The sequence below is a fragment of the Habropoda laboriosa genome, unplaced genomic scaffold, assembly GCF_001263275.1.
Source record: "Habropoda laboriosa isolate 0110345459 unplaced genomic scaffold, ASM126327v1 scaffold804, whole genome shotgun sequence".
Classification (NCBI taxonomy): domain Eukaryota; kingdom Metazoa; phylum Arthropoda; class Insecta; order Hymenoptera; family Apidae; genus Habropoda; species Habropoda laboriosa.
The window spans coordinates 180337-205566 of NW_017100896.1; the positions used below are offsets into that span (position 1 = coordinate 180337).

At 35.2% G+C, this 25230-nt stretch overlaps 1 protein-coding gene across 1 annotated transcript in view; it reads right to left on the reverse strand.

Annotated features, from left to right (window-relative positions):
* Positions 1 to 458: 458 nt before the first annotated feature.
* LOC108577506 (wiskott-Aldrich syndrome protein family member 3) overlaps positions 459 to 25230 on the reverse strand; it is a 50560-nt gene continuing 25788 nt past the window's right edge. The window contains exons 2-8 of the mRNA XM_017940667.1: positions 7050 to 7384; positions 6062 to 6215; positions 5462 to 5576; positions 2462 to 2757; positions 1949 to 2259; positions 1241 to 1669; positions 459 to 807 (exon numbers count right to left, since the gene is read on the reverse strand). Coding sequence (XP_017796156.1) covers positions 626 to 807; positions 1241 to 1669; positions 1949 to 2259; positions 2462 to 2757; positions 5462 to 5576; positions 6062 to 6215; positions 7050 to 7323 — 1761 coding nt within the window. The 5' untranslated portion in view covers positions 7324 to 7384 and the 3' untranslated portion in view covers positions 459 to 625. The remainder of the gene's footprint in view (positions 808 to 1240; positions 1670 to 1948; positions 2260 to 2461; positions 2758 to 5461; positions 5577 to 6061; positions 6216 to 7049; positions 7385 to 25230) is intronic.

Here is a 25230-nt window from a genome sequence, read left to right on the forward strand (position 1 = left end):
TATTCTAACTTTACAAGAACTTAGACATTCACTACGCCCATTTTATAGACTCTCCCTCAATAAATAAAAACACTTCTGGCTGACGACTCCTAAAATCGTCTGAGAAACGCTAAATACTTTTATTATCTTATTCTTCAGATAAATACACGCTATCAACTTGAGCCTGCGATTAACATAAAAACAAATTTATTTTTATCCACTTTATACAAAAAGAAAAAAAAAGGAAATTATTAAATATCTTTTCGTAACGAAAAAGAAAATAAACCCTGTTAAAGGTGATAAAATGGTGCATAATAAAAATAATCGTTGTTATGATACTATATTTATACCTTTAATGATACTGCTTATAGTAGTTCTGGTTTATACGCTCTCTATATTAACAAAACTCAACGTAAAACAATCGACAACGAAATTCACTTGTTCCATTTCTACTTTCAAATCCGATGCCTCCTTGATATACACCAAATTTGAACCGAATCACTTCCACTCGATAACTTCAGGCGAGCAAAGCGTGTATCTTGTGCGACGTGCAACAAAAAATTGGGTTTCGTTTTAAGTGAACGAAACGCAAGAATCGTCAGCCATTTTTTTAGGAGGCAGTGGCAGTAGATGGAAGTGAGGTGGGTCACGCGAGATTCGTTTCCTGCTCGCCCCATCCTTCGCTGTCACATTCGCTCTCCGATGCTGAATCGCTGTCGCTGAATTCAACAGCAACGCGGCGTGCTAATATGGATGCGACGTCGTTCAATGCGTTCACGCGTTCCACCTCCTTTTGTTCAATCTTCTCTACTTTACGTAATTTTATTCCTGGAAAAATCAATAGATACTCAGTTGCAGAGTTTATTCGAAGACTGAATTATTAATTAAATCATTGTAAAGATTCTTTTAACCCTTTGCAATTTAACGTTACACGTAGAATGATAATACATAACGAAAGTTTTAACAGTTCTAAATTAAAACTTTTGTTATGAAAACTAGATATATTATAAAGTGATGATTCATTTTTTCCTTTTTCAAAATAATGATCACAAACGTTTTGAACATTTAAATATACTACGTAAATTTGACTTTCGATACAAGTCAATATAACAAATCTCAAGTTAAAGTAACATATACAACAAAAATAGCGGTATTAGAAAAAAAGTATCGAATAATCTTGGCATTGAATATTGTAACTGTCAACAAGCTGTCGCACGAGACAAAGGGTTAATTTCGATTAACCGCATAATAGGATGATTACCGTCTCTAATTGCTTTAAGTAGATCGTTTCGCGGATCAACGAGGGGGATGTTCGGATTAACGGGCTTCCTCAATTGCCCGTCCACGATATTCTTCAAGGGTTTCAGAGGTTTCAACTTGGGTGGATTGGTTGCTATCATTTTAGCGATATCACCGTTGGTCAACGGCAAAGGAGGCGTTGGTCCGTTAGCAATAGGCGGTGGCGGAGGTGGTGGAGGTGGAGGTGGAATATTACACGGCGGAGAAATAGGTCTAGGTGGTGTAGGATCAGGAGTTGGAGGTGGAGGCGGTAAATCTTGCGGAGCAGGATCAGTTTCATCCGTTCCTATTTGTGTCGAGTGATTCGGCGGAGTAGGCGTGGAGTGATGACTGGGTAGTGGACTGTTGGAACGACTTCCGTTCCTATTCAGCAGATGTGACGGTATAGAACCTGAAATAATTCATTGAAAATTATAATTCCCTCGATATACCTTAATTAACTTAAACGTCCAATCTGTAATCTTAAATAAGAATCTGAAGCATATTTCAACTTAAATCATTTTTACATTACTGACACTACATTGTGATATTATTAAATACTCTGATACATAAGACTTAATATTCAAAACAGAGCATTGTTGAACAACATTTAAAGGATCTTCTTCAGACTTTTGATCTTTATTAGAGATTACATTGTATTTCTCGAGCATGAACGTTACAATGTCGTTACCATTCATAGGAGGAGGAGACATAGTTTCACCAGGTGGCGGAGGTGGCGGTGGAAGGGTGTCTCTACCAGTGCTCATTGATCTTCCTCGCGTTGGGGTATTGTTAGCAGAGGCTACAGTGGGCGTTGAATTGCTAGAGGTATTGCTTGGAGGAGCTGGAGGTGGTTGCGACGGACGTGACCTACCACCTCTGCTTGGAGTGCTCTGACCACCAGGACTCTGATACGTTTCGCTACCTCCTTGTCCTTGACTTGTACCATAGTGTGAGCCGTACAAGTTGTCCTCGTATCCTTGAGCCACGTAATTTGCTGCCCTGTTTAAAAAAAAAGAAAAAAACCATATCCTATATTAAAAATCTCACTCTCCTTTCACTTGCTTAGCTAATTACTTACGAAATATTCCTACTAATGAAATCTATCTAAAATTAGTTAGCTATTGAAATTGGTATTCGTTACTCACAAGTATGGTTACAGATGTTTCCTTAGAAGAAGCCAAAAATCGAAGAAATTACAAACCTGTAATGGTCGGAAGATGGAGGACTGTAAAGGTGTTGCTCCTCTGTCGGATAACTTCGTCTTAGCTCGATGCTGTTGGGCCTAGGTGGTCGTGGTTCGGTCATCACCAAACCAAGCAACGATTCGTCTGGTATATTGTGAGGTGGTCTATATTGAACATTTTGCGTCGGCATAATGTACTCGCCGTGTCCAACGGCCAACTGTCTTTGCCTTTCTCTCGTATTATGCGGTTGCCTTATACGCTTCTTGTGTCTGCCTCCACCTCCACCGCCACCCTCGTTCCGAGGCCTATGCGGCTGTATGGCAAAAATGTTTTATCAAACCGCTGCCACATTCAGATGCAGTAGCAAAGGTGCAAGACAAGCTTAATTCTCTTAATCAAGCATGACTCGATGGTTGATCCAGTTACTTGTTTCGTTGCATATTTGACAAATTCTACGTTATAAGACAGAGCTCTGTGCCCTTTAAATTTTCTTCCATTTTGAAACGTCGAAGGGACAGGATCAACTAACGAACATGATGGTGTTTTGTAGGAAATAAAGTTAATCGTTTCGATATACAGAATTTTGTGTGGAATACATCGTACAATTTGAAAATTCGAGAAAAGGTGTAACCCGATGAATTTGAAATTTTATTTCCTACAATGTGAAACATGACAGATCCAAAAAATAAAAATAATCCTGAAATGACTCGAGATCATGAGATTTCGTATCGATATTGCAAGATGGCTCGGTGAATAATGACGAGAAACTTCTATTTTAAGTACATCCAAAAGTTGCATGGCTGGCACAGAACGGCATTACAAAGTGATCGACAAAGTGACATGGTAGTGTGACAAACTGTTCGACTTTTGAAAAACAACTCGTTTACAAAACGGGGTATTATTGATTAAAGGCTTGCTTTGCATAGATCGAACGTTATTTTCAAATTGAATAACGGTATGAAATATGGGAAAAACAACGAAAATTCTTATCACAGAGAGGTGAAAGAAAGAAACGTGCCGTTCGATCTACGCAATGAAATTCTTTGCCAAGAACGAACATTGAAGAATGTGATGTCGTTGGCTAATCCTAGCAATGTAAACTATGTACTTGAGTGGTAGAAAAGTAATGTCGAGTTTGTGAACGTAAAAACAACTCAATTTAAACCACGATGTCAATGCCTTCGTCTAATCGATTATAAAATGTTCGTTGTTCTTTTCAATAATAGTGCTGTTCAAGCTTTAACTATCGTCTATTGTATCAAGGATCGGTTAAGCAAAATTGAAATTACGTCAGATCTGTTGATCTCTTTCTGAATTCTCTTCATCTTATAATAACGATGCGTGGATGCAGGCAAAAGCGTGTAAGGGAATCCCCACCCGTGAACAACACTATTTTGTATTAATCATTGCATCGCATTTGGTGCGTTTCAACATATGGTTTACGAGAAGATGCCAGTTTCAATTGAAGAAAAAAATCTTTGATATATTCTCCTCTTTCTCGTTTAAATAATTCCACTGTGAATTTCACTATAATAATTTGACAGTGACTATAAAAGTGGTAGTTGATCGTTGAAAAATAAAAATTTCAAACTGACTCTAAGTTCGTTTACAAAGTTAAGATTTTGTTAAATTTATCTCGATGAAATGTTCGACTTTTTCTACCGAACATTCCAAGTTTGTCAAAGCAAATTTCCTCCTTCAATCTTTGCTAACATTAGAAATATCGTTCACTTGTAACTGTTTCCTTAAGTTCGAATTGAAACGGCATCTTTGGTAGACGAATGTTCTTTTTCCGTGCTAAGTGTATTATTACATAAGACCCATTTTCCCGCTTACAATCCGATTTAAAACCAGTTCTCGGGACGTGAAAGCAAAGAAAAGCATACAGTCATTCTGTCGATCAGATGTTTTCGAGAGATAGTTCGCGTGTGATATTCATACATTCACAGCTTCGAAACCATTTTGTAAGTTTGTTCGAACGGTTTAAAAAGAAAACTACCGTATGACCTATATTCAAGCTTTTCTGCCATTTCTCTCTATTCTGCCGTTACACTTGCGGCCATAACGTCTTTCAATATCATTACAAAATTTGGTGAATCAACGTCACAGCACGTAACATTCACTCCGCTTACATTTACCCCACATGCATCGTAAACACATTTCCATACAGACAATCACATTTAAACCCTTTCTTTTTTCTTTCTTTTTTCTTCCCGCAAATTTATGCAGCAGCATGACTGACAGAAAAACAAACTTCGTCACGTTCCATGTTTTAACTGCTAAAAACAAAACACTACTTCACGTCTTTCTGTTTTCTTCTTGCTCTTTTACCGCAAGTATTAAAAGCCCCACGCTGATAGAAAAAGAAAAAAGGAAAGAAAAGAAAAGAAGTAATTCGATTGCAAAGAAAGTGAAGTGCTTATTAATTTGAGATTCACCATGACAAAACTGACATTACTCTCCCACCAACCCAAATAGAAACTTTCAAAGCGAGCATCTATCACAGCGCAAAAAGGTCGATTAATGAAAAACCACAAAGAAGTGAGTTTGATTATGTATGAGTGAGTGTGGTCGGCGATCGGTAATTCATTAAAACTGGATAAGGGTAATAAAAAACTACAAAGATCCAAACCATCGACTTGCCTCTCTGAACGGTTCGGCATATTCAGACTCGGTCTATAACGAAGGGGACAGTTTCAATCGTTAGAAATGGTACGTAATATAAGCATAAATAGTTGAAAAATTAACGAAATATTGTATCGTGTTTATTGTGCACCTCGAAATGTGTTTCAGCTAATTGTGTACAGGAATATGTATATATTTATATATGTATATTTATATCTGCAACAAATATAAAGAGAAATAACCTAGTTTAAGAGTGATCTTATCGTGTACTCTATATCTAAGACACAGAAAGAAAAAAAAGGAAGAAAAAAAAAAGAAGACGAGAGAAAACAGAAGATCGAGGTGCACGTTTTATTTAGGAAATAAAATAGAATGTGGGAAAATTTGTATACCTTTTTCCCCCGATCGTGCAACTTCTTTTCCGTATCTTTGAGCATCTCCTGGCTCCAGAGATCGAAGAAATAATTCGGATCTGTGTAAAACTTCAGTCCGTCTTTACCGTCTTCCCTGAAATTCGTATAATAGGAAATCAGTCTTTACCAAATTTTTCTATTTTCTAAAATCAGTTACTATACTTTCTCACATTGTTAACGAGCAGGCAAAAAGATTCGTGTAAACTTGCTTCATTACGAAAATATCGACATAATTGGTTACTTTTCCTAGTTATTAGGTTATCTTTTAAACGAACGATTTATCACTTTTATGTAAAGCTTGACAAGCTTAACACGTTGCAACTAAACGAATAATTGCAAAACCGAGTCCCGCCTTTAAATGTGATAAGATACTTGTTCAGCCTAATTTTTTGTAAATATTAAATACTGGCTTAATTTGGCCGAAATTTACTAATTCGTGTAACTAGCGGAAATTTCGTAAAAGGATCATTAAATTAGCGTTAGAAGATTGAGCGTGTCAAAATCCAAGTGCAATTTTCAAGGGAACACTTTTAAGTTATGATTCGAAATTAATCAACGAAATGTATATAAATTAAGTACCTGTAAACGTTAAGTTTATCAAGAGGAGGTGGTGTGTCGCATTGCTGATAAGTTTCCAGCATCGCCGTTGGCATAGTGTCCCTAGAAACAACTTGCTGATCGAACACCACCGAGCTTTTGAACGCCTTCCTCATGTGAATATCTTGCAGCGAGACTGAAACAACGAAACATAACGCATTCGTTAAAAACAGTATTATTCGACCTGATAACAGCAATTGTCAAAACGAAGGGAATTAATTTTCGTCAAAGTTAGAATTTTCTCTTCGTAAATGAAAATTATCTGAAATTTTCCCGTTATCATTCGAAACCTTGATTACCGCGAGAACACGAAAGGTATGTTTCGTAACTTGAACACTCAGCAATCCAGAACAATGAGAAACTTTATTACGGTATACATTAAACGTGCTTCAAGACTTATGCAACAAAAGAGTTCGTACTTCGATAAATAATGTTTTGCTTTGGACAGAGAAATAGGAAGCTTCAATTAAGAAATTTTTTTTTTTTTTTATGCAGGAGTTAGGATTATTTAAATTCACTGGACGAAATCCGACAGAACTTTCTGAAGGAAACTAATATGAAATTAAGGTGGAAGTGCGCGAACGATCGAATTAAGGATTAAATTAAGATGGAAGTGCGCCAGGAACCAGCGAGTAAAATTTCAAATGCAGCCAGCAAGGAAAGAGTACCTAATAGAAACGCTAAAATTGTCTTGAATATGAAATTAAGTGAGATTATTCTTAAAATAAAAAAAGAAAAAGAAAAATAATTGTACAGTGCAAGTAAATTTTCAAATGCAGCAGCAATGAAAGGGTGCCTAATAGAAACGCTAAAATTGTCTCGAATATAAAAGTAACTGAGATGGTTCTTATAGATAATAAAATTCTTTCTAATTTTAATGATATCTAGTAATAAATAAGATCTAAGAAAGTAACGAAAAGAGATAAATGAAAAATTTGAGAAAAGATAGGCTGATGAATGACCAACGAACCTTCCTCGACGTTGCTGTCAAGCTGAGTAACCTTCACAGCTAGCCGATCTATCCTAGCCTGCAAGGAGTTGGCCCTGTCGCTCAATCCGTGTGCTTCTCTAGCCAGCTCGCCGAACAGATCCTCCGCGTGCCTGGACAAACTGGACAGTTGCCTGATGGTGTTGGCCAACGTGCCATTCGTTACAGCTTCTAACTCCGACGGGAGCGGGAAGTTGACGGGTATGGTACCGCGAGCGACGAGCACCGGCTCCACGAGTCGCTTTGGAAGCGGCATTTTCTTCTCGCCGAACGCCTTCTGCCTTTCTTCCAAAGATCACTCACCGCTTTCTCGAGACCTGTAACAACGATTTCCATTGTTTTCTTTTTTCTTTTTTATAGTTCCACTTAAAACACACATTTGAAGATGAAGATTTGAGGGTTTCACGGAACGGAGTGTGATTATTGGAGGTGTGCGGGGATTTGAAGATATCGGGTCGGGCTTGGGACGGGAATTTTTGCTTTTTCAGGATCAGGACGAGAACTTCGAGATTTCCGGGATTCCCAAAAATTTCGAGATTCTCGAGAATTTCCGGGATTCCCCTAAATTCCGAGATTCCCCAAAATATCATGATTCCCAAATATTTCGAGATTCCCCAAAATTTCGAGATTCTCGAGAATTTCCGGGATTCCCAGGAGAGGCGGGATTCTCGAAAGTGCCGGGATTCCCGAAAGTGTCGGATTTAAATGAGTAAAAATAAGTGAGTAAAGAAGTTCTACAATGCGGTTTTCGAAAACGCCTAAAATTCGAAAAATTGAAACTGCGATCGCGTCCATTCGGGAATCTCGACATTTTCGACTCTGGCCCACCTCTGATAATTATTATCGAGGCTTTCATATGTACGCCACGTCCTTATGGATAATAATATATGATAATTGAGGCCTCAAATCGCTTAAGTCGACTCAGGTATGTGTTGTATACATATGTACATAATATATCAAGGACATATTACTTCTCTTTCAAATTTAATTGCATTAATTTTCATTAAGAAATACGATAATGAAAACTTTGAAATGAATTTTCTTTAAAAAAAACAGTTTGGCGTATGTGCCCTATTTCCATCAAAAGCCTCAATGATCAGTGTTTCATAAACTCTGATTAAGTAAACTGCAATGCTTACGAGAAACGTCCGAATACTTTTTCCATCGAAAGCCTCGATAATAATTACATTTAAATTTGTGTACACTGTCGATTGAAAAATTTTCGAATTACAGGAGAATTCTGATAATACGACACGTTTGAACTGTATCTGTGTGTGAATATGAGAAAGACAATTTTGAAAATGGTTTCGTGGAAAATTTACAGTCGAGGTTGTTAACTTGGAAATGAATTATGAAAGAAACACAATGGAAGAAGTAGGACTTTTTGTAGTGAAAAACGATGTTTAAGCAGGTCGTTACAAATGATCGAGCGAGACATTTATCGCGTTGGATGAGTAATAGAATTGTTATTGCAGGAAGTCGTTCCTGCTCTCAACTGACCACGAACCGTATTTTGCATCGCTATCGTCGACTATGCTTCATTTCCAGTATGTGTACAATTAATAATTTACACAAAAGATACATTTAAAATCACACTTAATTTATAAACATACGGGTGTCATTTTTTTCACAGATAGAAGTTCACGAATAACAAATTTACTTCGTTTCTAGATCATTATTTAAATAATTGAAGACACACGAAGAATGTTTACATATGGTTAATTTTACAATAAAATTTGTCCATTTTCCTTACTCCCTTCTATTCCTTTGACAAAACAAAAAGACAGTATTAATAAATACTTTAAATAATTATTAAAAGAAGGTGTAAACGTAAACACAGTGAAAACTCAAATTGAAAAAAATAATACGTTACTCAAAATAATTTAAAACGTTCACACCACAGAGGTACACAGAACTTAGTATTAGATTAATTCTAATCATTTTCTAGCTTCAAACATATCTACGATATGTACCTTTAAAAATATGAAAAAAGTGGAAAAAATCGACTCCTTGAAATCGAGAAACGTATACGACGTCTTAAAGCGGAATCGTGTAATTCGAGGATTAAAACGTAATTAGATATATTTGACGATGCAACAACAGTCTCGTGACCGGTGTACCTCCCATACAGAATTGAGTGAACGAATTCTAACGAGTGCAACGACTGCAGCCTCGCCTTGACTCCTTTCCTTTCCTTTCCTCCCCTTTCTGATTCTATTGGCCCCGATTAACTTGCTCCGGTTGTTGCCTCTTATCGTTCACTGCAACTCTCTCAGGGTCAACACGCGACGATAATTAGCCGGCTCGGGACTGGACGCGCGTAAGGGGTGCAGCCCTCGTGTGCGAAACTGTACGAGAAACGATGAGATTTCGCAAACAACGTATTTAAGCGTACAGGAGAAGTTATACTTTACAGGAAGATTTCAGATACTGTGGCACCTTTTTCTTTTTTATCTCCCCTCGTAATGTGCAATTAAGAAATTAACACAGAGGTCTTATCGAGTACAAAAATGCTCGATCGTATTGCGAGATTTCGCGTAAGATAGTTAAGACATCGTTTCGAAGGCATGTTTTTATTGCAAATGCTGTGGGAAAAGAGAGAGAGATTTTTACACGAAAGTTAATTGCTGAGTTATGCTGACAGAGTAGGTAAATCTTTCGGAGAAATCGAAAGACAATAAGTAATATCTTAGAGTGTAGAAAATTGTTAATAGATTGTTGGATTAGGGTTCTAAAATAAACAGTGTAAATTTTATCTTTCTTGTATCTATTTTCAGTCACCGATCGCTCATTTTTAATGGTTACGAACGTTAAATTTTGTGTAAATAGAGAAAATTGATGATATTATGATAAATAAATGTTGAATAAATTTTTGATGCGTATGAAACATTATTTAATGTAATCAATTTTGCCTTCACTATGGCTATTTTCAGTCTATGATCACGAGTCAACGGATTTTTAATCTTTAGGAAATTCATTTAACCACGAATAAGTAACGAGAACGTTAAAACGTAGTTTTCTATTGAAGAAAATCGAAGAAACGTATTAATTGTTATATGTAGCGTTATAATAAATTACTGGTAGTATAAATTTGTAATAAAATTGTGGAAATTAATAAATTATACCGTGTTATGATATTGTATTAGAAGAAGGGAAATCTCTTGCGAAAAAAAGAAAATAATAGCATAATCTAAATAGTTATAACTGTTATAACATGTAAACAGAACGTTAAATTTCGTATAAAGTAGAGAAAATGTATAATATAATTTATTTCGCGATATTATAACATACAAACGTTGAATAAATATTAGATTCGTATAAAAAGAATTATTTAACATAATAATTTTAGCTTCGTTATGGCTACTTTCAGTCTATGACCACGGGTCAACGTAATTTTTAATCTTTAGGAAATTAATTTATCCATGTGTAAGTAACGAGAATGTTAAAACGTAGTTTTCTATTGACGAAAATCGAAGAAACGTATTAATTGTTATATGTAGCGTTATAATAAATTATTCAAAGAATAAATTTATAATAAAATTGTGAAAATAAATAAATTTTACAGTACTGTAATATCGTAATAGAAACATGGTAATTAGTCGCGAAAAGAAACAACGTTCCTGGCGCCCGACCTTATTAACGACCTTATTAACGACTTTATTAACGACTTTATTAACGACTTTGCTAATGACTTTGGGGAGAGGGTACCGAAGGTATATAAGGACCCGCCGAGGTCCCGCGAATTCATTCACCCTTTATACTGGGCCATAGACACTTCGCGGCAAATTAGTCTTAAAGGTTCTGAGTTGTGAATAAGGTGGTCGAGGGCTACTAGCTAGTCTATGTCCACCGTATATACACTCTGCCTTCTCAAACTTAGCATACACTAGCATTCTCAATTATCGATACTTGGAAAATTACCATTAGATTCGACATTTATTTTTAAATTAAATTGGTTCTGCATTTACGAATGCTCATGGACAAGTACTATTAGACTTTGGATATTCTGCTTGAAATTATTGTTTTTAAATTGATTTTAGAGAAATTCCAAGTATCGATATTTATTAATAAATTATTATCAAACTTTAAACATTCCACTTCGAATCGAAAACTTCGTAATTATTTCGAGAGTTTAGAGAAATCGAGATACTTGTTAGTAAATTATTATCAGACTTTGAACGTTCCGCTTCGAATCGAAAATTGCGAAATTAGGTTGAGAGTTTATTGAAATGGAGATTTCAATTTTTGGGATAGGAATCGGATATCGATTTTCAAACGAATCTGAGATTCCACTAATGGAAATTTTGGTCGTTTCAGGTGTTTGTCGAAATTAAATAAAAAGTTTTCTCTAGGTAACTAATTAAATATATTTTCGTTACAGCTGATTAATAATATTTACTTTTACTCCAGCTATTCAATCTAATTTGAAATTTTCGTTCAGTTTCTCGAATGTTTCTATTATTTTCTCTGATATTGAATTGACTTTACGATTTGTCATTTTGTAAACTAATAATTCACAGCTATCTAAGAATTTGCATGATTTGCATGAAGTAGTTAGTTGAATTATTGTATTTTATATTGTGATCTGCTGATTTCCAACGAGTGGACTATACTCGTTGCACTGTGCTCACCCTAATTAAACCGTCTCAGTAGTTTACCGTAATTTTTTGAACTTATTTTGAGAATGTTTCAATGTTTATAAATACTAGAGTCACCGAATCGCGTATTGAAACAATAGCTTCATCCCTAGTTCGCTTATTATCGAATATTTTTACGCGTTTAACTGATACTTCCCTGCAATTATCGTCGCGTATTTTATTGAAATTTACTTATATTATAGAATCGAGAAAGATATAAATTCACGGCTTTTTACGCGTATTCTATTTCAGTTTCTATTTCATTAGAAAAATCAAGAATAATATAAAGTCGCGGTTTCTCCCACTCTAAATGAAACTTAAATAAATCGCGTTTCGTACACTTTTCGCGTCGACCATTCCACAGTGACTCACACTTTGTGAGTCTGTGAGTCTTGGAAAATTAACGCTGGGGGACTGGAATGATCTGAGAGGAAGGATGACGATCTGAGTGGAAGGAAGGAAGGAAGGAAGGAAGGAGGCAATGCAGCCAAATCCACGTTGCAGAGTCCAGCTGCCTAATTTGCGAACGGTGAGTTACAAAAATGGGTTTTTTTCTGGCGATTTGGGTAGTTAGTTGTATTGTCTACTGAACTGCCCCCAAATAAACCGTCTCACTAGTGTTTCGCAATTAATAATCTATTTTGGAGAGTCATTGCATTGTGTATTATAATAGCTTCATCCCTAGTTCGATTTATATTTCATTCTTTTTCCGCATTTATCTCATACTTCCTCCCAATAAAATTGAGAAAGATTCGCGTTTTTTCTTTTATTCAGTTTATTTTATATTTTCTTTCAATTTTGCACTCGCGTTCTATAAAAGTTTAGTCAAATTTGAAGTAATATAAATTCGCGGTTTCTCCCTCTCTAAATAAATCGCGTTTCGAAATACTTTTCGCGTCGCCCATTCCACAGTGACTCACACTTTGTAAGTCTGTGAGTCTTGGAAAATCAACGCCGAGGGACTGCAATGATTGGAGCAAGGATGACGATCTGAGAGGAAGGAAGGAAGGAAGGAAGGAAGGAGGCAATGCAGCCAAATTTACGTTGCAGAGCCCAGCTGCCTAATCTGCGAAATGTGAGTGAATTTTTCGAGGGTTTGGTGATTGGTTATATATGTGTGTGCATGTGCATGTTTGAAGCTCAACTACCACGGATGGGCGAAAGACAACCGAACTCTATTGCACTACTCGGTGCACACGCCCACCAATTATTAATTTAGAGTCACTTTTCGTAATGAATGCCTACCCAGTATTTTCGATCGATACGAGAATTTACTACGTCGCGTCGCGTTTTTAATAAAATAGCTTCATCCCTTTTTTCGGGTTTTGCTTTTCTTTTTTTCAGCGCGTTTTGTTGACACAACCCTTAAACTTTTGCTAAATACCCCATCTAAAAATGGACTACATGATACAATGGAGGATGATAAAAATTCGCGGTTTCGGGTACTAAATAAAATTCAACGAATTAAACTACACTTGAAAGAAATCGCGATCCGTACACAATTTCGCGCGACACTTCCACAGCTTCCTAAGTCTGGTGGGTCTTTGGGTCATTCAACTCTGGCTTTGGGTCATTCAACTCTGGCTTTGGATCATTGATGGATCTGAAAGGATGGAACTATAACCAGGTGTGAGGTCTACGAATGGTGAGTTTCATGAATTGTTTATTTTTTCAATCAAATTTATATTCTATTTTTGCAGCAAATAACTCAATTTATTAGTTCCAGATTTATTAAATTTTAAAATCAAGAATGATATAAATTTGCGACTTTCTTCACTAAATAAAATGAAAATAAAATAAAAATAAAATGCCTATGCGTTCTCAATCATAAAGATCAGTTCTCGAAATTTATTATTGTCAATACCGATAAGAGAAAAATTAGAGAGAATACTGAAATGGTTCGGTGTAGGAATAAAATCTATTTTACAATGACCAGCTGTGTGGTCTTCGACTAGTGAGTTGTCTTTTGTCTTTTGTCGATAATTAATTAAATATTTTTTGGTCGAATATACGAGCACAATTGTGTTCTCTTCGAAAGAGAATTTTACCCCGAGTTCAGTTATGAGTTTCATTGTCAGAGGTTTAAATATAAATTCCACTACACACTCTCTGAATATCTAGAAATAATAAAGATATCCTAATGATTTATTCTCCTGTTCCATTTTAATAATGTATTTTTCTTACAGAACTTCATTTCTATGATTTAGTACATGTAATAAAATATAAATAATAAAGATTAGGTACTAATGATTTATTCTCCTATTCCATTTTAATAATGTATTTTTCTTACAGAACTTCGTTACTATGATTTTGTATATGTAATAAAATGTAAATTTTATCGTCCCAAAAATGATCGTATGCGTGTGATATAAAGTGTGCGTTGGTTTGAATATCGATATGTAAACCAAGCGATAGTTTTAACTTTAAGTAGGTAGTTCGTAAGATAAAATAAGTAATTCTAAGATAGAAAATTGTACCAAGAACCATGTGCGCGCTTTCTTACAGAGATACGCGGCTCATTCGTAGCATAATTAATAAAATATCTTCTGCATTTTTACTATCGTCGATTCGAAACACAGAACAATAATGTTCTCGCGAATTACAATTCTCGATCACTCAATTCCTTCGAGCTATTACATGACATAATTACACGCGAGTAGCGCGCGATACTCGCGAGTAAGTACGTCATGTAGGCTCGCTGGTTCTTTCCAAATATAAATATAAGACACTCTAAAGGATTATTCTAGACACAAATTTTTTGAACAAAGTGTCCATTTCCTTTGCTACAAATGAGAAACGCGTATCTCTGAAGGTAGAAAGCTGCCAGTAGGGCATGTGTTTTTGTCGGGTCCCTTGCGTAGTCACCTCCTCGTGGTGGGACCTGGTAATTGGTATTTTTTTCCAAAAGAAAATTCTCACTTTTGGAAAGAAATACCAAGCTGAGAACTACGCGTACCTGCGGCCACTCTAATTCTTACGAATACAGAGTGGACTGCGGGTACTAGTTACATACATAGTTAGGAGACTTATTTTAACTTTAACTTATTTTAAGTATATTTTAACTTTAAATAGTTATTAAGGTAAAAGAAGTTTCATGAAAAACCTACAATCATTCATACTGAAATTTTCGGCCACGATGGTCATCGACCTAATTCATTTTTCTACAGTTACTTTGGGATATTTTTTCCAGTGGCCCTAATGGTTAATCGAAATGAAATTTACAATTAGTCAGTGTTATAAGAGGTGTGAAAAGACTCCAAATATAAAATCTCGACTTTGAGAATTCACTCGTTCTCTCCTCGTTTAAAAATTATTGTACATTCACTAGATGCAATTAACGTTTTAGAACAAAGATTGAATTAAACAGGTTTAATTAAATGCAGAGTGTCTCTTTGAATAAATATTAGCCACTCGAAACTAATGGTATTTTGTGAAAGGAGGATATTACACACTTCTGTATACAAGGACAGAATTAATTGTCTAGAAACAGTAATCGATACTACAATGGCTAAAGTCATTGATATTTATACACGGATATACTGAGAAAAATCTTGATGGTATTTAATGCATTTTCTAAGACCACTAAAGTACCACTAAAAAATACTATTAACTAAGTAACCAGAATAAATGAAAAATTAAAGCAAATTAAATCCTGTATTACGATTCAATCAGAATTATTCTTCGTACATTTTACGTCAAATTTTTCGTATAAATATGGAATATCTTCAATTTAAAAGCAGTTTAAATTCTACACGAATGACCCTTGAAATATCTGACAGGGTCAATGATACGGCCATGACCAAACAACGAGGACGACGACGCGTCGTCGGCGGTGAATACATCGCTATTTTTGCACAGACTTCTAATTAACAATTAGCGAGCGTAAGTTAAAATATTTTACACTTTCATCTGGTATGGACATAACAAGAAATACGCCAGTGAAAAATCTTTTACGCTTCTCTTTTATCACAAAATGTAAAAGCTTAATAAGTAATAAATAGAACGTTTCGTAAGCATACTAAAATTAATTCAAACCCATTTATTCCTCGTGATAAATTTGCAAATTAAAGAGCAAAGGGAAAAAAAAAGAAAAAAAATTGTGATAATTATTCAAGAGCAAAGAAAGAAATCTTGATAATTATTGAAAATTAGACAAGCTTGAATTTCAAGCAAAATTAATTAAAGAGCAAGCAGAGAAAAAAGAAAAAAAATTCGCGATGAATATTGAAAATTAGACAAGCTTGAATTTCCAAAGATACTCCCAGCTGTGGCATCAGTCTACATCCCCGATGTGGAATCATTAATTTACAATGGGCGAAGTACTTTTAATTAAGTGTGTCGCGGGAAAACTCAGTTTTATTCGTTCCCTCGTTAAAAGCCCCCCTGAAACTCTCTTTGTATCACTTATGAATGTGTAACCGAATAAAACGCCCCCGGTGGTACCTGTAGGGTTGGCCAAACCCTTCTTTTACTTTTTCATCCCTTTGTTTTTAGAGGTCGTTGCTCGGATACGTTAGACGCAATAGTGTAACACCGAGGTTACATTATCGACATCCCTTTTGCCTTACGGTCTCTCGTTGCACTGTCTGTCCGACATGGCAAATACCAGAAATATTATAATTCGTGAAAGAACATTGTGCAATTTTCCCTGAATAAATTAATTCTCGAAATAAATCTCGGAATACATTAAAAACCATCATCGAGTAACTATACAAAGTGTGGAGTAATTATAGAGAATACGGAGTAACGATTTTCTTCGTCAAAGAATATTTGACAAATTTTCAAAAACACGAATATAATTGAAATACACCGTAAGAAAGAAAGATATTTCGAGAAGAATTTTAAATTAACACATGCGCATACAAAATTGAAATTTTATACTTTTTCTTACTTTATTTTGGACCTCGTTATTAATTCTAGAAACAGAAGCTAATAACTATATTTTTCGACCGTGTCTTTAACATTTGATCGAAATCTCTTTCGATTTCCGTAGAATAAATTAATCATACATTTTCCGTGCCGCTCTTTTCGTATACATTACTTTACTTTCGTTTGTATTAGAAACTACATAGGAAGCATCATACGTGGTTTGTGGCTCTCTTTCAGTTGACATGGAAAGTATCGAGCTCATGCGAACAGGTCAACAGAAGTCTCATTACTAAGGTTTATGAAACCTTTCGATAGGAATCGTGTCGACATGTGGGCTGACATTTACGCCGTACAATTGTACATTATATTCCGTGAAGAAATAGAAAGTCGCTGGCAATGATTTCTTCTGCTTGGAAGTTCTCTTATTTACTAGCTTGACACGTTTCGATAAACATTAAACACAATCTGTGCAGAAAACTTCGGAAATTTAGGAAAAATTCTGCGAATACGAAGTCACCCTTTTGTCAACGATTTGAAACACAAATGAATTATCCAGAGAAATTAATTCAACATTGTCGTGAAAATTTCTTGGTTTCTATAATCCTCTCTTTCATATTTCCGGAATAAATTTCAAATTTTCCTAATTCACTAATTTCAATCATCAGCTAAAAACATAATATTTTCTACACGTTCAAGTCACTCAATAAAATTCACAAAACAATTGGAAACCACTGTCGCGCACTTTGCACATCTTAGATCATCTGGATACACAAAAATTGTACAAAACGCTACGGTTTCGCATAATTACGTTAAATTGTTTTATTTGCACGAACAGACTGAAACAAAGAATATATCTATACGTGTACGTTGTAATTACACGGTATAGAACCAGTTTCTACTCCGTCTTATCCGTTTTTCAACTGGTGTGCCGATTAATCTCTGGATTTTAACATTCATCGATCTGACCACCTACACGGGACCTGCTTGCTTCGAGCGAGCACAATGAATCATACGTTTCCCAGATTTTCATCTAAAAAAAGTCTCATCCAAGGCGATGTTGGGCGAAGTTCAGAGAGAACTGCGAACCCGTAAGTTCTGATTCGGTGTTAATTGTAATTATAATTATAGGGAGTTTTATTTTATAACTAGTCACTTTCGTCACAATAATCAGAGAAATATTTATTACCAGACTGCGGATTTTTATGCGTTCATAGGGAATTTGAAGGTGCAAAATTGCACAGAATGCAGGTAATATGTAAAAATATACGAAATATCTAAATTTGTAGTGCTTTCTAATATACAAAATATCGAAATTATAATACCTTCTATAATACCTTGTAGAAGAAATAATTTTCTACCAAAGTTTCACTTTTTCCCCTATATTCTCAAAGATATCAAATTTGCATAAAAATCCGCAGTCCATTGATTACCAAATGTAATTAATCGCACAATACATTAACTTCTCTCGTTTCTAATAAACAAAATATCTAAATTATAGTGCTTTCTATCATTTTTCTACCCAAGTTTCACTTTCTTTTACCATAACCTCAAAAATATCAAATTTGCATAAAAATCCGCGCAGTCTAATTACATTTGGTAATCAGTGATCGCACAACAAATTAACTTCTCTCATCTAACACACAATACTGAAACAGTAAATAGCTTACAATGTATAACGAGGAGAAGAAGAAGTCGTAAATCAAAGGGTTAATCGCATGGAGATCAAGGCCTACATAAGTAACCGTATTATTAATAGATTCTATCCATTTTTCCAATCTACACGGCAACATTATTGTATTAAAATCAGGAAGACAATAGGGCAATGACTCCGGTGGAACAGATTAAGCTAGATTATGCGAGCGTAACATGAGTCACTGTGCACCTAGGTTCCCTTCAACCTTCCAGCCTCGTGTATCTGCATTTTATACACGCTCCCACGCATTCGGTGCCAAGTAGGGATTTACTGAGAACAACTCTGCCAGCGCTGCACCAAGAAATACACACTGCATCGTACGATAACGTTTCCGTTGAAAACGAGCCGCGTTCTCGTCGATTTACACGTATATAACAAGAATACTATCCACTTTTAAGGATTTTACGATTAATTCGTACAGTGACTTTGTCGCGGGTTCTTCTATAAAATGTTCTGTTTCGAAGTATGGCGAGTGTTTTATATGTCATGGTGTTTTTTCATCTATGGACGTTGGGTAAGTTGTTGGGTGACATTTTTATTTGGTTTCTTTTCTGTTATCTTTGGTATGTTGTGGAGGAGTAAGGAAACTTTCGTGGTCTATTCTGTGACTATGATTAAGTTCATTGGATATGTTTGGAACACTTTCTTCGATGAGGGTGAGAAAATTTGAGAAATGAGAGTATACTCTAGTACAGAAGTAAAAAGGTGATTATTTTGGGAAAATATTTGAGAATAACTGAGAATAACTTGAGAATAATTTGAAAATAACTTAAGAATATTTTGAGAATAATTTGAGAATAAATCAAAATCAATTAAAGCTGCTTACTAATTGCTTTTTATCTTTAACCATCTCACTTGCAATTCCTCTCAAAATTCTTACTATAGAAATTTTACCGTTAAACAGTCTCTTCCTTGTGGAATTCACCGTTATCTTGCATAATCAATCAAATTGCACATAAAATATTAATGGTCGATAAATCGTATCATTTCTCCAGTAAATAAAACGCAGTTTCGCAAGAAAAACTAAAGAGATAAGATACAACTTATTTTTCAAACACACTGCAAGAAGAATTCGCAATTTTTCTGAGTGTAGATACAAACTGTTCGGTGATAAAATGATAAATTAGATATCGTTTTATTCGTCATGACAAGGTGGATCTATTCATTCAACGAACAGTGAATGAAACTTTGAGCCAGTTCCCGTGATCGTCTTGCGTAAGACGAGCAACATTTAAAGGTCACTATTACGCTCATCTAACAGTTTGCAATGACTGCACTCCTTGGTTTAAGTCCCGAATAAGTAGAATTCATTTTTCATCTGTTCCTTTACAAAGCTTCCTAATAATCAATCGTCGTTGAATCATTAAATTATGTATTTCAAAATTAATTCAAATTTATTAAATTACACTTTTAAAGTATACAATTCGAAATTAAATCAAATTTACTGAATTATAAATTTGTACGTAATTTGTAGGGACGATAACTCAAAAAGATTTGTAATTTATAATTTCATATTATTATAGTTGTTCTGCCTCGTTCCACTCAATTTATAAATATAAAACGTTGACATTAAACATCTGAAAAACGGTTTAAGGCAGGAATCTAAAATTTCACAACAGATTCCGCAAGTTTAAAAAAAGTCTGCGACTACAACCGCAACGGAATGCCATTCCACGTGAAAAGACAGGAAAATTGCGGCCATACTCGCCGATTTTTTCAAACTCGCAGAATCTCTTGTGAAATAGCTTCTTATCTCAAACAATTTTCGAAACATATTAACATTTTTCTAAATTCAGTGAAATAATTCAACAAGTTAACAAGTAACACTAAATACACCCAAAATTGTTCGAAATAAAAATGGTTAAATTCATACAGATTCTGCAAGATCGAGAAGAAATTCTCGCGTGAATTTTCACGTGGAATGGATGATTTGGCAAATGACAGGCAAGCAATAAACACGCGAGAATCATTCTAATTTACTTAACGCGTATTAGCAAGTGACAACGGGCTCTCGGTCGTTGAATAATCGTGACCATACTCGACCCGATTCATTCTGGCATGCACGTGTGCCTGTATGAAAAGCAAACCTGCACATGCTATCCACATGGTCACGGGGCGGATACGCATGCAAGAGAACTCGTGGCGCACATAAACCGGATCAATGTGTAATCCACCATCGAACGTACTCTCTTTCGCCTCTGCGGATCACGTTCTGCCTATGTACATCCTTTGCGCTTTGATCTTGATCGACGATGGATTTATTATCGATCGAGGAACGAGCGTATTTATACAATTAATCCTGAAAATATTTTCGGCACTGTGCAGAGTGCGGTGTAAATCTGTCGTTACGATGTTTTAGCTGGTACTGATACTTTAGCAAAGAAATGTTTCGAAGGGAAGCTGATCGGTGTCAGAGAAATGAACTTGTGTTATCTAAATAGTATCGATTTAAAAAAAATTCGTGGTGCTACCGACATTACGCGAGAATTATTGCAAATTTTTAAAATCTACTCGAGTCATCGTGTTGTGTGTAAAAGATAGTGACAGTTTGTCCCCTTTTCTGTTTATCTCGAAAATCTACCTCTGGCGAGAAAAATGTTGGAAATTATATAGCTTGGATAGTCTATATTTTTACTGATACGTGATACTAAGAAATGTGATTTCAATCGCGTAATATTCTCTGTATGAAAGTGCCCCGTTACAAATTTCCAATCGCTTCGATTTTAAAGCGTAAACCCAACTTTGAGAAGAGTATGAAATTAAGAATTATTTGATGAAAATGAGAGTACGAATTTTCGATTATTTCTGTTTTTCCTACCTCAACAATTAATACCTAATCACGTACAAACAGCTACGAGATGAAATTTCCGCATAAAAATCGGGAGTACGACAGGAGATGGTGTCGAGAGACGCCTCGAATCCGTTTTTAGTTGTACGAGAGGGTTTCACAAGATATTTGCTCACTCAACTATAGCCGGGGATCGACAAATAGCATCGCGGCTCAATTGTTCGAGGAAGAAGGTGACACGACAGAGGCTTCAGGAATGTCACTCGAGGGGAAACGAGGAATTCCAGGCCTATACGTTCTGTGCACATGCACTGCTGACGTTTCGCCTGTATTCGATTCGAGGCACGCGTGCCTCAGCCCGACTGATATTGCAAAATCGCCGCACGTTGCCCATTACCATAAACCTCTTTGTTGCGGATGACGCCGGTTCATGGGACGCATCTCTCTATTGCATCACGTTATCATTCGATTCTGTGGAGAAAAATGTGCTAACCAATTGTCTTTTGTTACCATTTCGTATACGGTAATTTGGAACACTTCTGTCGTGAATTTCTGGTGTCCATCTTTCATATACTACTGTTCTGTTTTCCAATTTCTGTGTTACAGCGAATTTTGCAATCGACTTTATTCTTTTTTTTTTTTTTAAGAATGATGTGTGAAATGTGGCAAATTTGTGTAAATACCTCCTTCTAGGCGAGTGTAGGAATATTTCTAGTATTAGATTTTTTAAGAAAAAGACAGATAATAATGAGAACTTGTCAAGTTCAGAATTTCAGATTTCTGTTAAAAGGAGTCGAAAGGATATTTTGGTAAGATAAAAATGATATGCTATTCTCCACACAATTTTTATAATATTTTCTAATCTTCGATAAAAACAGATTCTAACGCCTCTGTGATTTCGTGACAGATAGCAAATAAACGAAGATAGTATAAAAATTTTGCAATTCAAGTATAATTTTTGAAAATGTGAACCAATGAAGAAGAACTTTCAGCGACAACGGAGTTAATGGAATTTAGCCAGTAGAACCCGTGGAACACACCGGCGTCCCGGATTACCTGGCCAAGTAGTACGTTCACAAGTTGGCGCAGTACCACGACCTAAATTTCCTGTCCGTTAAATATTTCATGTTGCAGTGGTACGTTGAGTACGCGAGACGATAGCTGACGAAAAGCGGAAACGCTTTCCTCGACGTAAACGTGTGCCGCCGATCCACCTTGCTTGTCGATAACAACGCTTAACCGTAACCGTGGTAAGATAACACGCTATTTCTAACATTTACAGAAGCCACTCGACGCGTCGCTCTTATCTACCATTTCGTCACATATATTTACGGGACGTGGTTAAACTAACCAGATTTTCCGAAGGTAAATGTAGTAGGTACATTTCTATTGAGGAAAGAAGATAGAATAAATTTCGTAACTAGAGTGAAATAAAATTGTATTTTAATTTTATTTATCGTATTTAACTAATTAGCAAAGTAAAGGAACGAAGCTTTCTACATTTTTTAGCACTGAAGTACTTAATACTTAACTCTTTCTATGGTCCACGATAATTTTTTTAAGTACAACTTGCATTAGGCGAGAAAGAATGGTACTGAATTAAAGGTTCGAATAAAATACGCACAAAACTAGACGAAAGTGAGAAGAATTTAAGACTATTGACATTTTTCCGTAATTAAACACTTTTCTGTGATGTTTTATCTCCGTTTCAAAATTCTCCTGGTAGTCATATTTTTCCCGCGGCGAGGAATTTATTAAAAAATGGTTGCACGTATTTATTTCAAGGAGAGATTCGTTATTTAAAATTACTTCGTAACACTGACCACAATTTACCATTAATATTGTAAAATATTGCAAAATTCTCGGACTACTTTTATGTCAAATATTTTCTCGAGAATATCATACGTAACTTTCTTCACACTTGGGTGTATACTTTTCCTCCAAAGTAATAATCGCGTGATATTCGAATCGATATTCGGAATGTTCGCTTTCTGACAAAGTGATAGGAGAATTGAAAGGAACTTCGTTACGATATGTACCAGTTCCGTCGCCACGTTCTCAATTCGTAGGAGTGACGGCTTTATGAGGTGATGCCATTTGTTCTTCTCGAAATCGTGTTCCGCTGATTACCGGTCACGCGAACGTGAGCAACGAAAGGTTTCTTCTAACCATGGAAGACGTGGATATCCGAAGTACTCATATTTTTACTGAAATACCTCGCGAAAAGCTAGCAGACGGTGAATCAAGAAAATGACTAAAAAATTGCAAATTATTAGGTGCAGGAATAAATTCTTCTCGACTTTTGGAAACAATCAAAGTTTAATTTTAAGAAATAATTTGCATAATTCTTGATGACCTTTTGTCATTTTTCTGGCAGCTTATAGAAAGTCGGTGGCTTTGAATTACTTATGCGAATCCAGTAGAAGAGAATTCCAAATTTAAGAAATCAGTAATTCACCTGACACAATTTTCACATAAAAATATTTATTTCTTAGAGTAAATAATATGTCGATGAATAATTTAATTAATCTTCATAATTCAAAAATAATTTCAAAAAATTAAAAATACAGTGCCCTATTTTTCTACTATAAAATTAATTTTCCCAATTTTTGGTCATTTTAAAATCTCCACTTTCACCGAGGCTTTCAAATATTGTAATATATTGTTGAAATATGCATTTAGGAGCAAATACATTGTAATACGTAAGTTCTGATCGCTCACAGTCGCACACTTTCACTGTAGAAAGTTGTTTACTCTTCTTTAAAGTTAAGAATTGCATTAATTGGCGAAGACCAGTAATACCAGCTGGACGAGAACCAATTTCCCGCAAATTTCGTTCAACATTGGCAGCCAGGAATATTACGTAAAGGAAAGTAGGTTGCGCTAAATTATCCAGTAATGTAATCCACCTTGATCAAAACTGGCGCACCCTGTGTGTACATTATAAACAATCTATGTTTATTTGCAAAATAAACGCACGAAATACTCTCCCATATATTTGCTTACACCGACTATGTGTCAGAATAAAATCCATTCTAAATTGTTTAATACAGAAATAAATGTACTTTTTACTTTTCAGTAGTAATATAATAAAATAAACGTTCGCCTAAAAATTAACTTTAGTATATTATTTGTAAAACAGTCTAAATAAAAACATAGTTACATACTTCTATATTAACCCTTTTATTACAGTACACTTAAGACCAAAAAATGTGCTCGTTGTATACTGAAGGAAACAGTTATTATTTAACGTTGGTATAAAAATAAAGATACAATTGAAAATCAAAATTCTGAAATTAATTTAAAAATTTTCAATTAAATGTGAAACTTTCGATGTTAACCCTTTCACTGCGGCAAACTTGCGACCAAAAATTTGTTATTATTCAGCGCTGGTGTAAAAATAAAAATATGTACGATTGAAAATCAAAATTCCGAAATTTTCAATTAAATGTGAAACTTTCGATATTAACCCTTTCACTGCGACACACACTTGCTATCAGAAAGTAATATTATTCAACGCTGGCATAAAAATAAAAATACGAAAAATTAAAAATCAAAAATATACTTTTCTAAAATTTTCAATTAAATACAAAACTTCCTTTCACTTATTGCCATTTATTCCATCTTCTTCGTTCTTGGAAACCATTCAAATTACGTATCAAAAATTCTCTCGCAACCACCGTAATTACAGAAGATATGTAATTATGTTACGTGGCCCAATATATATAACTCTTCGTGGTAAAAGGGTTAATTAAATACAAGTTGAGAAAATTTTGTTATTAAAACGTTACACGTATTTTTCACACAAGTATCGTGCAATTTATTCTGCGTTGATGTAATTTTAGTGCGGCTACATTATTGCGCGTGTCGATGAACTACATGCAGGTAGCTTCTCGCTATATTCGGGTCACCGATAAAGGAAGGATATGAGTCGTTGAGGTTACTAACGACAGGTTGAATAAATTATACTGATCGTTACGCGTCGCCAGAGTAATGTTACAGTTCGTTCTACGAAGTATTCGTACGTTTTACATGTGCTCCAGTGACAAAACTAATGAAAAGTATCATCGAAACTGTTCTACAAAAGTGACAATATCTTCCTGAACTTTTTCAACGACGACTTCTTTTTAAATTAGAAGTCAAATTAGTTAAAAGTTTTTTAAATTACAAGTTAAA